Here is a 16,327-nt window from a genome sequence, read left to right on the forward strand (position 1 = left end):
TACAAATATTTGTACTATAAAAAGATAAAGAAATGATATTTTTCAATTCGCCACATACAAGTACTATAGTGCAATCTCTTTTTCATGAAAGTGCAACTTATAAATATTTTTTTTACATAACTGCACTCAAAAACAATGTAAAATTTTAGAGTTTACAATTCCATTCAGTCCTACTTCTTGTTCAGCCAATTGCTAAGACAAACAAGTTCGCTTACATTTACGGGAGATAATGCTGCCCACTTGTTATTTACAAGATCTCCTGAGAGTGAGAACAGGCCTTCACATTTGCACTGTTGTAACTGGCATTGCAAGGAATTTACATGCCAGATATACTAAACATTTGTATTCATACTTCGACCACCTTTCCAGAGGAGATGCTTCCATGCTGAATTTAAATTGGTATTCAATTATTGATTAAAACTGTGATTAACCACAACTATTTTTTTAATCTCGCGATTAATCATTTGACAGCCCTACTTAAAACCTTTTACTTCAATGGGAATTCATAATGTTCAAAATCTGAACATATTTCATTTTTATTTATAATTCCACCACTCATTATGTAGCTGTTTTCTTGAGAAATTCTAAATCTGACACTATCTGCATTTTATATACGTTTATATAACATCTGCTCTGTCTTCGTTATATTATGAAGCATTCTCATGAGGTGGCTCATATTGTGAACTACAGGAGAGAGGTTCTTAGAATTGCAAAGGCAATAAATAAGAGCACTTCAACATTAGAAAAACAAGAAGTACAAGTCATTTGAAACAAATATACTTTTTTCTTTACTGCCTTTTTGTGAAAATTCATCACTTTATGTACACATTTAAGAAAATAATAGATTTTTTGATTTGGTGGGTGAACTGAAAAACCAGAAAAATATTTGGTTAGTTTCTAACAAATTGATTTTTTTTATTATTATTTTTTCCTCACCAAAATAAAAATCCCAGAAAAATTTAGACTGCGTCCATTTGAAATGACATTTTCCACTAGCAATGTCAATTTGAATCAATATTTCATTTCCAAAACGTTATTCTGAATCAATGTTTTCTTTTGAAATTGTCATTTTGAAATGAAATGTTGCCACTTTTTGTTTTGAAAATGTTGAAATCAAATGTTTCAACATTTAAGTCTTTGTGGATTTTTTAGTTTAGTTTTTTCAGCCAAAACTGTACACTGAAATCAACCCAAACAGTTTTGGTGCCTCAAAAGTTGTATTTTTGGCAAACGTACTATTAAAAGAAATTTCACTGGAATCATTGCTATAATAAAGTGTCCCCACACAAAGTAATTTTCTTTTAAAACAAAATATAGTATGACAATCAGAGTATCTTCCACTCCACTGTGTGTTGATCTTTAGTTTTCATCTTAAATCAAATGGATTAATTGCTCAGTTACCTTTCTGCACCACTTCCAGTCATTTGCAATACTTATTTTTACAGCTTAACCACATGAAGTTAACATCTCTTGATTTTTGCCTGATTGCAGTTTAATGAGAAAAATTCAAATTATCAATCAAAGGACTTGTCTACATGGTAGGGTAACATGCTCTATGGGGGTGTGATGCACTATGGGGGGTGTGATTTCCAAAGTGCACTAACATATTGCACATTAATTAATTGGTCTCCGTAGAACCTGCTGGTGCACACTAAAAGTTCCGTATGTAGTACTGTTTCAAACAATTATTTGAAAGCGAACCAGCAGGGTCTACCCAGTACATCCTCAAAGTACTTTACCATCTTTAATTACACAAGTCTCACAGGCAAGACCAATTGTCTTAAGTAACCTTTTCTCAATATTGGCAGTCTTCCCTCTTAACTATATAACGACTTCATAGCAGCACTAGTAGTAGTAATATAGTATTAAGAAGTCCCAATCAGAATTGGGTCCCCACCATGCTAGGTGCTATACATACATAAAACTCAGTCCATGTCCAAAGGAGTTTACAGACTAAAAAAATACAATTAATTATTACAATTTTTCAAAATGCCTCTCTTTATTGAAGAGAAAATTGGAACATTTTTAAGGGAAGCTAGTGGAGGTAGACAAGGATTATCCTGTTTTTTACTTATGGGGAAACTGAGGTTCAGAAAGGTTAAGCCTGACATCTGAAATTTATGGCAGAGACCGTTACAGAGCCCAGTTCTCCCTGTTTCTAGTGCCTGGACTTAGACGACAAACTATTATCTTTTTTCTGCATACATTTGCTGGTAAAATCTTTGGGTTTAGATTATTATATTGAACGGCTCGTTACTAAAAGTATAGCTAATTTAAATCGTGAGTGCGCACAGAAAAATATCAACTCTGTTTTCAGGTAAAAATATTTGAACAAGGCAAAACGAGCTAATAGTTATATTGATTTTTCAACTGAGCAGCGCCAATAACGTAAACCTTACCAAAAAAAAGTCAGACGCTTTTTTCATTTACTTATTGTCCGTCATGTTTTCAAATCATTTTTTCCCTGCTACCAAAATTACTGGACTGCAGATGTCAGTGTTTATCCATTTCCGATCATCGCTAGCGTGCAAGAGGAAAACCTACATGCCATACTAGGCCGTGGATTTCCTCCTGCTACTGGTACATCATGGTGATTTATGAAAGGAGTTCTAAGTCACTGGAAGCACTGCGTATGGAATGAAGCCTGAAGGATGAATCCTATCCATGGCAATAATCAAGACAAAAATAAAGATGAATGAAATCTGAGCACAAGCATGGTTCTGTATTTTGGTTCCTAGGAAATTCCAGTAGAGAACGTACTGGCCCAGAGCTCATGTAAGCATTTCCGCACAAAACTGTCAACAGCAGCTCTCAAACATGAATACCATCGAACCCAGTAGGGTTCACAACTGCCTGATAGAAGTCCTTATAGAACTGAATAGGGATTAACCCAACAGGTTTCTACAAAGCTATTCTATAAATAACTTAAGAATCTAATAGGTAGTGATAGGTTTACTATATTTGAATATTATTTTAAACTAAGCAATAGAATTCTATAGCAGGAATGCCGTTTTCTATTAAATTCAATTGTACTTTTCCATAGAGGTTCAATAAGATTTAAAAAAAAAGTACACACATTTGTTTTATATAATGCATTCTAGACCAGCTTTAAAACTTCTGAATGTGTCTCTGTCCAATGGATACTTAATCCCTCAGCTACCATTTTGGGGTACGGGAGGGTGGAGGCTCCCATGGGAGGAGGTAGTCAAGGCTTACTTGTTGGTTTTATTTCTCCCTCTCCCTCCCACAAACAAAACACACCTAGCACAGGAGTTTATATGATACCACAGATGGTTGCTTTAGTGAGAGTAACAAAAAAATGATAAATCCCACATTAAGAAAATGGAATTTGTGAGGACCCCCATAAGAATGAGTAAAAAATTATCACATGAATAGGATTTCGAGATAATTTTCTAGGATGTTGATGTTTAAGGTACAATCTGCCATAGCTTTGGTGCTGTGCATTTTTGCCACCTGGAATCTTGGAAAGAGAGGGCAGTCTCCCCCCAGAATCATAAAAACAGTTTACTTCTGGTTATCACTTGCTCCAGGTAAAGAGCGTTTTCAGCTACCAATGAATTCAGATGAAGGAGGATTGTGCATGCAGGGTCTGTGATTATATTACAAAGAAATGCCAAAGAAATAATAAAGAAACCTTTTTATGAATCCTTTTACTACATCAAAGACAAAAGAAAGCAAGGGAGCCATCACATGAGAGTAATGAAGGCAACTTTACCGCTGTACAGTTCAATCGGTTGTCCCCAACCTAATCCTCAGAGTTCTAATTTTGGTGAAATCGTCCCATTTTAAAAATGGTGTCTATCATTCTGTTAATTCAACACAAAGATGGACTACAGATCTTATAAATAAATACCTTCTATAAATCAAAATGGAAGACTTAGTCCCAGTGCTCTTAACTGTAAATTCTAACACATTTTTAAGTTTTGTTCTTCAGGGAAAGATGACAGAGGCATCACAGAAAACAGCTGGTTAAACAGTCACACATTTTATAAAAAATGATCTTATGACGGATGTAAAAACAGGGTAAAGAAATAATGCTAGAAACCAATGACTAATGGATACGATGTTAGCCATTTATTTTTAATATAGCTACTTCCTATTTAAATAGGAGGGATTCAAGCTGCAATACAACATTTCAACAAGTACCATGAAATAAAATCCTCAATCATTTTAACACTTAACATATTCCGTTCTGATTGGTGCCATATTAGATAAATATATACAAGCAGCAAAAAGCAATCGTCGTTTCAGACCCTAATGTAGTCATAAAAATAATGCAGCACAGCAACAAGTTTACTGGAGTGTTCCCTGAACCAGATGTACAGCTGTTTATTTTTTCAAATGAAGACTTTGGAAATGATTCTCTCTTCAGCATTTAAACAAACTGACAAGCACAGAAACATGAATCAAGAATGTTTGCATGAAATCACATAAATAGTGATAAGTCATTTTTTCAGTTTATTAAAAAACCCAATCAGATCTACTACAGTATGTAGCAGGCATCTTACATGAGAGGCAAGGCTAATATTCCCACCAAGAACATACCTTCTCTATTTTTGCTTTCCTGGCATTATGCACAAACCTGCGTCCCAGCTTCTTGGCATACCAAATAGAGGCAAACATTGTAGTGATTGTTCAGATTTCAGTCTGGATATGCAGCACAATAAACTTCCACCAGAGCTCAAATACAAGTCTAATGATGGTAAAGGTCTCACTACTACGCTGTTGCTTTCTCAGCTCCTCTCATAGTGGTTTCTGAAAAACCCTGTATGGCCAGTCTGCAGGTGTATTTACATACTGCCAGCAGGAGGTCCAGGGTGAGGCATCTTTGCATCCAGCTCACATCCAGTCGGCTAAGTGCCTGTCTGCAGTTCTTTAGCACTGTCACCACAAACTACATGTGTGTCAGTATGAAAGGAAGCTGCAGTAAACTAGTGTAGCAGACAGCTCACCTCCTGCTTCTTGTGTTCTGAAATTTAACTCTTTGATTCTTTTTCATTTGCTAGGATGCACTGACAGGAACAACAGTTTCAATGCAAGATACGCAGTACCACAGGTTAATCAAAAGGGGCAGAAGTGCTGATAGAATAGGAATGCATATTCACTATTAGATGAAGGAACAGGTGTTTTACATGGCCAAATGCAATTAAAATATGAAAGAGAAATGAGTGAACTGATTCATTGATCACACTGTTGTAAGTTGTATATATTTCTCTCCGGTTTTTCAGTTGACAAGTTAAAAAAACATAACATCCATTCAATTTATTTCCTGATACCAAATGTAGCTTTAAGAGATGTAAGACTCACTTGAGGATCTTTGCTATGTGAACTCATTCATTATGAAACAAGAAACTGACATTCTTAAATTTGCTCTTTAAGTTCTGCCTTATCTCAGCTTTGTTTGCTCCTCTTCCTTTGATCACTAGTTATTTTACATGGAGCGGTGAAATGCTTACAAATGCTTATTTTTTACACCAAAACAACAATCTGCTGCTTTCCTTTTGCCACATACCTCGGCTTTAACCCTTCCATTTGCTTTGCTGTTAAATTCTCTGTTAAGCATTAGGCAGAAATATATCCTTTTTGGCTGCAGATTTAAGAAAAACAACCAGATGTTCCTCCCAGCCAAGGGCAGTTTTCAAGCCATAAACTTACAGGGTTTCCAGCAGGGCTTCACATTTGATATTAATTAGCATCATAGGACAAATCCCAGCCCAGGCTCTCCCCGTCCCAAGGCTATAGAAGTGCTAAGAAGTAACAGAACCATGCAGGGGTAGAATTTGTGGAGCCCACACCCAGGAATTACTTCTGCCCCGCCATGAGGGTTGGGACAATTCACGATTAGCAGTGACTGGCCAGTAAGCAGACTGTTAAATCGTTCCAGTACCTACTGCACTCCTTGGAATTAATGCACAAGAGCTTCCATGGAGATGGATCTAGTAAAGCTTCAGGGCCTAAGAGTTTGGAAAGGAAAGGATTCCTCCCCAGTTTAAGACTCCCATGCACAGCCCAGCCACATGTTGGTGTCCACACCAGCCATATGGCTGGTCAAAAAATGTCCATGCAAAACAGAGCACTAGCCTGATGGGTGACATTGGATAAGTCCCGTCAACTCCCTGCACCTCAGTTTTCTCACCTGTAAAATGGAAATAGTGATACAGACTCCTCTGTAAAGTGCATAGAAATTTTCACAAAAAACTGTTTTTGGCAAAAAATTCAGGTTTCTTGGGAGTTTTTTTTTTTATGCAAACCTGAAAGATTCTAACTAAAATTTTAGTGTCTGGTGAAATCTTTGGGAAACTTTTTTTTTTACACTGCCAACCAATTCTAATTAACTTAATTAATACCTAGTTAATCCGGTCAGTCCTAACATTACAAGCCAGGTCATCAGAAAGATTGGGCAAAAACTGGCATATCTGGAGTGAGGATGTTGAAAGGGAGTTACCAGTCCCATAGTACCGTTCTCCTCTCCCCACCACCCGCTGGACTCTAAAGAAAGGACAGTTGAATCTCCAAGGAGCAAAGACTGATTAGATTCCAGTGCTGCGTTTACAATGGCATGGTGCCCACACTCAGAAGGGGCCCCATCGCCCAGACAGTGACCCTGTGTCTCCGCACTCCACCTCGAGACCCTGCCCCCACTCAGCTTCTTCCCCCAAGGCCTCGCCTGCTGCTTGTTCCTCTCTGCCCCCTCGCCCACTCCCCCTCTCACTCTTCTCCACCCCCTTCCCCCATGTGAGCTGTGGGCAGAGCCTAGGGAGAGAGAGGCCAAGTGGGGGCGCGGCCACAGGCCAGGTACTAGGGGTCACAAAAAAGATTAATTCAGCCCTGATTACATCAACTTATAATCGGGGTGTGCTACACAATGCAACTTGGAATCGCAGGAGGAGGGGGGTATGCAGAGTGACCCAGCTTCAGGGGGTTTGCATTGTGAGGTGAATCCTCCTGGAAAGGATTGTTAACCTTCATCAAAAGAACAATGCCCTGGAAGAGTCTGCAGAAAACTGAAGACCTCATATTTAAAAAGGAGTAGCCACGGATCAGAAAAATAGAAGGAAGAAAAAGTAATGTCACTCTGATGCTTTTTAACCAACACTATAAATTTTCATGCAAATTATAATCCTACTTGCATACATACACATATACTGGAACATTACTCCCCCACCAAGTTTTAGACACCAAAAAAGTATGCTTTGAAATTGCTTGAGTACTATTCCATGTGAATGTATTTCTTCATCTTTTTTAGAGAGAGAGGCAGAAAGAAAGCCACTATTTATATAGAATTTACAGTATTATTCTTCTGTATGCACAGCTGCTTATAGCCAGTCAACAGAGGAAATCCAAGTTCAAAGACAAATCTTATTTTCATGCCTTACTGCTGGCTTCATTAGTGGCATTACTGATCTGTTATTCACAAAAATATGAAGTAAACAAAAGCCAAAATTGCAAAGCCCCATTGAAAGGAAAAGAAAATTGTTCACTTAATGAAGAAAAACAAGGCAGCATAGTAGAGAGATCATTTCCTCCACCGACCCAAAAAGTTATAGACAAGGGAGGGTAAAAGAAATGGAAGAATTATAAATGTATTTCTAAAACTCAAAACCACATATATCCCAAAAGGTATACTAAAAGAAATGGTCAGATTATAAACCATTTCATTACAGTTCCTTCATAAACTAAGCATTCAGAAATAGTCAAAAGTGGGCTTAATGGGATCTGTACCTCCCGATTTTTTTCTTCTGTAACTATAACAAAGCCTTGTTTTACAGAGATGTTACAAGCTGTACTGCTTTAGAAAACTGGAGCTCCCAGCTGTGGTCTGCTCACAGGAGGAATAAGTACTATAGGTTGATCAGTGAAGTGCTGTGTTCAAGGACAGACAGATGCATGTGATTGTGTAAGACTACAATTGCCAATACAAGATAATCAGTTAAGAGCAAATTTTACAAGGGGCTTCTTGCTGGGAATGAGTGGGTGCTTTCAATCAAATGTTCACATGTATACCATATATTAAATAGGATTCTCAGGATTATGTGAGCAGAGCTAGTCTGTAGACAAATCTGTGGATGCACAAACAAAATGAAGTGGTTGATTGCTGCCTCTGATAAAATCCTATTATTCTCATGACATCACCTGTAGTATTGAAATAAATGGCAAGTGATGCTCAAAGTATTGAAATAGACAATTATTTCAAACACCTTGCTATTTGTTGATATACTTCATATGTCATTTTTGACTGACAGCCTCTTTTTTCATTTTTAATAGTTCCATTGTACTTAAACAGCACATATAAAGCAGTGCAGCTTAGCTTGAGACAGGGCATTCATCTTCACTTGTTAAGGGATGCACAAGTGGTGATGTCATCCCCGCTGTGGTGAATATACATGTCATCTCTATAGTAAGTGTGTGCGCACGCAGTGTAGAAAATAGCCTCTTGCGCTCCTGCCAGCGTGTGTTTATTCAAACACACACAATAGACAAAATGTATATACATCACAGATGAAGTTGATAATTAAAAATAAAGTTTAGCCATATAATAAAGCAATTTCTATAATAATATTAAAACAGCCATATTAGGAAAAGGTTAGCCATTTAGGGCCTGGACAGATCCTGAGCTTCTGCTACTCCCAATGAAGCTTGTATAGTAACCCCAGCCCTGGGTTTATCAATTCACATCAGGCAGAGCAGGGTGTGAGGAGAAAGAGAGGAAGAGAACAAACCAGGAGATTTCAGAAATGGATTGGACTGATCGTATTCAACCATCAGTTTTCCCTCCTTGAGAATGCTATTGTTCCAGCTGATCTTCCAATACAACATCATCATGTTGTGAAGGGTTATGAAAAGCTGTACTAGTCAGTGCATCTAGAAGTGCTTGTGCCACTTATTTTGAGAGCCCAGCTCTTAGATGCCTACCTCACACAAAGGCCAATGTAGACAGCGGCTCTGGAGAGCATTTTCAGAGTCTGGTTTCATTGCTATATACAGGGTTCTTACAGGATGACCCCTCCTCCTTTCTATTATAAACAGCATTTTTTCCTAGACATGCCCGAAGTGACTATGTCTGCCTCAGCAACTGCTAAAACCCACTCTGCCTTATCTACAAAGATTCTAAATTCCTCATGATCGGGAAGATAGAACAATGATTAATAATGATACTTTGCACATCTGTAAAGTCTTTCACTAGAGGAGCTCAATAGTTTCATGCACAAATTAAACTTTATCACTGTCAGATTGGTATTTTATAGATGGAGGAAATGAAATTGTTTACAGTTTACATGATTCATCACAGGTGATGTAGCAAGTCAGTAGCAGAGTCAGGAATAGAGCCCAGGAGTTCTGATTTACAGTTACTTGTTCTAATAAAAATGAAAGAGGAGGTGTGACAAAGTGGGGTTTTCCCCCTTGTTATGTTGTACGTGAGTCTTACTGTTTTGCATGAATACTGTGCGTACCTCAGTTTCCCTGCATATTGCACCAAAGCATAGGCAGTGGGAATAATGGTGTGTCACTTTTGCTGAGGCCCTCGAGGACAGGGGAGGCTGCCCAGCTGCCTGCATATAAGCAATGGACAGTGCCCTTCGTAACCTGAGAACCAGGAAGGGGATGTGACCAGGTGACATTTTGCCCAGGAAGCAAGACAAAGACCAGGAGGAGGGGCAACGGGCAGTGGGGTCCAGTTCAGTCTCCTGTTTGGGACCAGAGGAGGGAGTCCAGAGGCTCCACACCCTGGATCCCCTCAAGATGGGCTTTGCTGGAAATTCCCGATTTCTGTGCTAACAAATTCTGTTCTACACTGTGTTCCTGTCAACTAATAAACCCTTCTGTTTTACACGCTGACTGAGAGTCACTGCCGAATGCAGAATTGGGGTGCAGGGCCCATCTGGCTTCCCCAAGGTCCCATCCAGGTGGACCCGTTGCGGGAAGTACATGGTGAGAACAGGGGTGCTGAATGTTCCAAGGTCAGACCCAGGAAGGCTATAGCTGAGGAGGCTTTTTGCTCTGGACAGCGTGCCCTGAGGGGAGTCACGCTACCCCAGAGTCCTGGCTGGCTTCATAGAGAGCTGTTCCAGAGCACTGGGCCTGTGACTCAGTGACAGAAGGAGAAGGGAAAACAGATGAAAGGAACGTTGGAGCAAGAAACTGAAAAGCAATAAAGATGAAATGGTGGATGCTGAGGAAGGCAGTGGCCCATTTTCTTCTTTTCTTTTTCGTTTTCCTGGCTCTAACTCCTATAGCCCTTCTCTTGTGCCGGGTCACTTTGCTCTAGAGATTCTCGCCTCTGAAACTCAACTACAACAAAGGGTCATCCCTGGCACTAATGTAACCCTTAAATTATGGGCAGCTACTGCTTGCAATTTGGTGTACTGGTACTATGCAGCATAATAGTATAAGAGAACAAGGAAAGTTTTAAACTTAGCCAGTTCTCTCTCCTTTCCTCTTTTATTTTGTTAAGCCTTGGAGTGGAGACAGACTTAACTATGGTACTTAATTTTGATTTTAGAAATTGATTTTCCACTCTAAAATCTGCTGGTGCTTGGGAAACTCTAGCGAGCCACACAATTAACATTGCAAACTTTAGCAACCTTTTAAAAAAAACAAAAAACCCAACAACTTTAGTAACGCCAGTTTTGCTCTTACCTTTGCCTACGGTTCAGTGTAAGTTTGTCAAAAGTACCCAAATAACTTCAAAAATTTCTATCAGAGAAACTTGTTAAAGTTTCTCTCAGCAGTTAAAGTAAACAGTACAAAATAAAAGTGGCACTGAAAAACCCTAATTTACCATTAAACTGCTCACATTCTTGCGACAAATGAAAGTAAGGAGTATACTGTTAACATCAGACTTGTATTTGTATGGTGAAATAACAAAAAATAATAAATATAATAACCCCCCCCCACACTTTATCCTTGAGGAGGGAAAGAGAAAGAATAAACCACACATGACAAATGCTAGTCGCATATGTTGCTAGGGCACTTCTTGGAAAGTATTCAGACACAATGGTGATGAATGCCATGTATAAATGAACAGAATGCAATTAATTTCAGCGAGAGGAGGCTCATACTCTTACCATCTATGTATCTATGTTAGGACGTATATGGCCCCCATCACTGAAATATCAGAATGCCTCACAATCTTTGACATATTTATCCTCACAACAACCCTGTGAGTTAAGGCAGTGACCACTTTGGCTAGCCACCTGAATATATACTGGGGGGTGGGGGTCAGGCAGGACAGTATACGGGCAACTAGCCCAAGCCTTTGTCCGTGGTGCTACTGTCAAAAAGTGAAGGTAATTGTAGAGACTCTGATCAAATCAGTGTGTGGTGGGGCGGCTGCCCCACACAGGAGGGAAGAGTTAAAGCAGGCCAGAGGGAACCTGCGCAGTTAGAGGAGGGCTCACTAAGCGAGCCAATTGGGAGGTGGCTTGTTGCAGCGGCCAATCAGGGCCAGCAGGGGCCATTTATAACGACTTCTCAACAGAGCAGAGAGTCTCTCCTTGGCCTGCTAGGGAGAAGGACTGGCTGCCTAGGAGCACTGTGGCTAGAGCCGTGCTGGGCAGGGTAGCAGAGCAGAAGGAGCTTCTGGCTCCAGACCGAGGCCCTGGAGGAAGGGCAGATAAGGTGCTAGGGCTGCCTCCACTTGCCCTGAGGGAAGTGACCAACACAGACTGCAGTTTGCCCCTGGAGCAAGGGACTAGGCTGGTAACCGTAGCAAGCCACTGAGGCAAGTAGCTGGACTATTGACTGCCGGTTCCCCCAAAAGAGGGGGAGACAGCTGAGCGGGACACAGCCGGAGGGCTTTGCCCCAGAAGAGGACGCCATGGCCCGGGGAGCGACGCGGGTCACAGAGTGGTGGAGACAGAAAAGCGGGAGTAACTGCGAGCGAGACACCACTGGAGGAGGGTGCCCTGCGGAAGGATTTGAGCTAATTCTAGAATGGCCAACAGGAGGCGCCATGGTGGTGAGTCTCACACCATTACATAGTGGAATAGGGTCCATTGTAATTGCCATAAAAATCAGTTTGTACCTCTTTACCAAGACACCTTCTTCTCCTCATTCGAACCCTTCCTAACAAAGCTACAACTGCACTGCATACAACTTTGCTCTGTCATCCATGAGAAGAAAGTCAATTGAACAGAACCATCACTGGTCAAAGAACCCCAAGATTTTTTTGGTGGCTGAAATTGTCAAGTTATTTATCAAGCTTTCTTCATCATAAAATCAGAACATTTGACCAGCTCTAATGCTCACTGGCAGTCTAAATTGTATGGGCCATCAGCCTTCACCTGGAATTCAGCCTATGGAATTTTAAAAAACTCTCTGCTCTGTGATGGTATTTCCAGGCAATAGTTTACTTTTTATTTCTAAATTTCACAGATGAGCAATCCACCTTCATCCCTTTGCCAAATCAGCTATTGTCACTCCAGACACTTCAACATTCCTCTCACATGGCATTTATGTGCTAAAATGGAAACAGTGGAATAATCTTGCTACCCTTGAAACCGATGGAAAAGCCCCTAACAAAGGAGGGAAGAGTATCATAAAAGCACATAATTGGTCCTTGTTTCCCTACCACCCCGGCAATATCGTAGTAGCTTTTCACTTTCCATGTGTAGCTGTTGCAGAAGCAGAATGCAAAACAAATAAGGGACAGTTTGACCCTGGCTGGACACATTTTGAATTAAAAACACTTGGCTTGCCATGATCAATCTTTTGCTCTTCAGACAGGAGTGTGCCAGGATAAACAGCTCCACAAAGCGTGGTAACATGTTAGCCCCTTAATCTGGATAGGTCTTGGGAAGGAGGTGGAAAGGAACTCTGCTTTCTGCAGTGGGTTGAACTAAAGGTGCTGTCTCCTTGCTTCAGTTTCAGAGAATCCGGCAGAAAGTAATGTGACAAAACCACACTCCTAAATGGTTCCGAGGTGACATGGGAATACCTATACAGCATACAAGAATAATCACCTGCAATAATTAATAATAATAATCACCTGCAAGTTTGCCTTCAGAAACATTTAAAAAGAATGATTCTCAATGTCATTGTGGGCCAACAAGAACTGCAAGCTTAAGGGAAGGCAAGGGCCAGTTGCTCTACCACCTAATATGACAGACAAAATTGTCCACTGGTTAATAGAAAAATTCTCTTATTTCACCAAATCGGACTGGGCAGAGATCAGAGTAAATATTTCTCAACATCTGAGACAATGAACTGCTAATCTGACACTCCCTCAGTGCCAGCGTAGAGGCTCTTCCAGTGTTGCAAACTCAGCAATTTTATCACTAGTCTCATGGAACTTCATGTTATTTCAGAAAGGCAGCTGCCAAAATCAAGCGACAGCACAAAGATCGCAGCTTTCATATTAAAAAAAAAGTTTCTAGCCCTCAAAGCTGATGGGAAAAGCTTGAAAAACATGACTTGTGTCACCTAAAGCCTCAGAAGCCAAATAAAAAGAAAACATAACTTATTCCTGTTTCGGTTTTTTAAAGTCACCAAGTTTGAAGTCAATTCCTGATTTGTCGGGGTCTGACTCATGATTTTGAGCACATGGAGATGACAATATTGCTCTGCCCTGACCAATGCTGGAAGCCCAAGAACAGTGGGTTATCACAGCCATGATCAAAAATAAAAAGTGTTAGTTTCATAATATGCAAATTAGCAAACATGGTGGCCTTCAAGACTAGGTGGATGTTCTAGTCTTTCAATGGTGTTTGAAGGCGAAAACTCAGATCAAGGACATATATCACTTTTGCAGATGCCACCTACACATCAGCTGTGAGAAAAGCCACCACCTCTCATCTTTTGTTTTAGTAGCAGGTAACATGGAACAAAGGAGCCCTGGTTCATTCTGCTGGATTCAGAGTTAGACCTATGAATGGATTTGCTGTATTAGTTAGGGGTTAAATCTTAAAAGCGACAGATTATGTGCAGCAATTGCATGGGCATACATGGTCAAGTGGGTGCATAAGATGCCTCTCACCCATTCTTTCATGGCTGAGCAAGGGTCTCCCAGATAGCATGGACAGATTTCTCCTGTGCTCTTTGGAGTACTAGCCTCTCCACACCATCACATCATCCAACAAACACACCAAAGGGAATGATTTGCTCCACCTTAATGGACAAAGCAGATTACTCATCCACCATGCACAGTAAGCAGCCCTAGAAGAGATTGTCTCCCTTGGGAGATGGTAGACTCGGAAAAGGTAAGAATTTCACTGGGGATTGGAAACTCCTGTATGAATGAGATTATTCTCTTCCAAGAGGGAGTTCCCCCTGCCATCCGGAAGCAGACTTTGGAGACAGGAGACAGCATGGTAACAGAAAGGGGCAAGAGCAGCTGATTCCTCCTCTGTACAAACATAGTAGTGTGACCCTGAAGGGCTATCACCCATAACATTCTGGCCACCTAACAATATCCTATATTTCCCCAACTCTTCCCACAGTACTGAACAGGCTACATTGTTTTCACCACTGAGGCTGCAGGAGACCTACTCACTGGATATTGCTTCAACCCCTTCACTTGTACCTCCAGCTTATTTGTGCTTTTGAATTCACTGTTTCAAGAGTCTGGAGCAGCTTTTGCATGCTCCTGGTTGCTTCTGCAAATACGGTCTAGGAACTCAACCAATACCCCAAACCTGCCTCTTGAAACACTGACAACTTGTGAATGCTCATACCTCACTTTTAAAAATCCCCTATAAAAATAAGCAATTCAACCAACTGATTGCATACTAAGTTATTCTACTGTAAGAGAACTGAGTAGGATCTTTTATGAAAGTTTGTAAAGCACAGAACTGAATACTCATGAGCTGTATAAAAGTTATGGTTATGAATGCATGTATATGTATGTAAGCAGATTCTGAATGAACTTTCCCCTAACATCCAGTGTTGAGCTGGGGAAAAGGACTTCAGGAGCTGATCTCCTTTGCCTGGACACACCCACCTGCCTAGGTGCTCACCATGATGGAATTGCTTGCCCAAATGATCACCTGTGGCTGGTGTTGGATCCCCAATCTCCTGGTTATTGGGGCAGGAGTAATAAAGGGTTGTTATCCTTGTTGTGTGAACCCAGGGCAGCAGAACTGTACCTGGCATACCCTCCACTAACAGCTGAAATCTCTGACAGCTGAAGTGGGTGGCCCTGAAGACATCTTGGTGAGTGGCCAGCGGGGTGGCTGTTTGAGAGGCGTGGTGAGTGGGCAGCCAGGTGGCTGGTAGAGAGGGCCAGAGCAGAGCTCAGCAGAGAGGCATGGCAATCGGCCGTTGGGGCAACAAGCAAGTGCCCGAGCAGCAGAGAGAGTGTAAGATGCCTCCTTGCCCACCCCCTCCTTCTACCCAGGATAGGAGATGGACCTCTGAACTCTGGGGCTGCACTGGCCAAGGACAGCAACTGTGTCCAGAGTACAAAGAAGTGATGGGCACATTAAAGCGACTTTTGGGTTGCTGGACTTAAGAACCTGAGAGGAAAAGGACACTGCCCAACTTACTTAGGGGTGGGTCTTTTGTTCATGGTTTATGTTTATGAACCCTAGTGTTTCCCCAAATTAATGCTGAGTTACTTCCCTCCTTTTATAAAAAGTTTTTGCTACACTCATACTCTGTGCTTGCGAGAGGAGAAGTATTGCCTCTTAGAGGCACCCACAGGTGGTGGGTAATTGTCCCTGGTCACTGGGTGGGGGCTCGAGCCAGTTTTGTGTTGTATTGTTGAAAAGGAACTCCTAGATATTGAACCCTTGTTGCTGCTGGCTCCAAGTGGCAGAACGGTTACATGTATATATATAGACAGCATCTCACAACATGGTGATCAAGCAGGGAGGGGGCTCAATCAGACAATAGTGGCTTCAGAACCATTATCCCACCCAGGAAAAAATCAATGAGGAACCATCAAAGCAAATAGGAACAGTCTGAAACGGAAAAGAAAATTACAGCCTTTGACAACTAAGAAACAAAGGCCTTTTCCCCACCTTGAATACCTGTAGTGACTAAAGAAAAAAAAAAAAAAAACAAAAAGCCAGCAAACCCTTTTAAAATGGACGAGGTTTGAAATGAAATCCTTGGACAAACTGAAGGACAGCCTGCAGGTAGGAAGTTGTGCATGAAATCCTGGATCCTCCCATTAGCTAGGGGGCACATGGGGAAATTGTTCAAAGGCAATAGGTAACTTGTATTAGAAAAGGGAGTTTATCCAATAGGAAATGTAAAGCCTAAGGTTGAGTTTTTGTTTATTTTCTGTGTAATCTATAGATGTTTGCTTCCCTTACTATTTCATCTTTGAATCTGTAGTTTTTGTACTGAATACATATTTTGTTTA

General features: G+C 40.8%; 1 protein-coding gene across 18 annotated transcripts in view; it reads right to left on the minus strand.

The window, feature by feature from the left end:
• DLG2 (discs large MAGUK scaffold protein 2) overlaps positions 1-16,327 on the minus strand; it is a 1,447,004-nt gene that overhangs the window by 688,475 nt on the left and 742,202 nt on the right. Inside the window, exon 1 of one of the 18 annotated variants that reach the window (XM_074956016.1) lies at positions 4,567-4,717. The exons of 16 other annotated variants lie outside the window; for them this stretch is intronic. In XM_074956016.1, the coding sequence (XP_074812117.1) occupies positions 4,567-4,644 (78 nt within the window). In that variant the 5' untranslated portion in view covers positions 4,645-4,717. Of the gene's footprint in view, positions 1-4,566; positions 4,718-16,327 lie in introns of those variants that run through there. One more of the 18 variants, XM_074956025.1, reaches the window with a different exon arrangement.

The sequence above is a fragment of the Natator depressus genome, chromosome 1 (genome assembly GCF_965152275.1).
Source record: "Natator depressus isolate rNatDep1 chromosome 1, rNatDep2.hap1, whole genome shotgun sequence".
Taxonomy (NCBI): Eukaryota; Metazoa; Chordata; order Testudines; family Cheloniidae; genus Natator; species Natator depressus.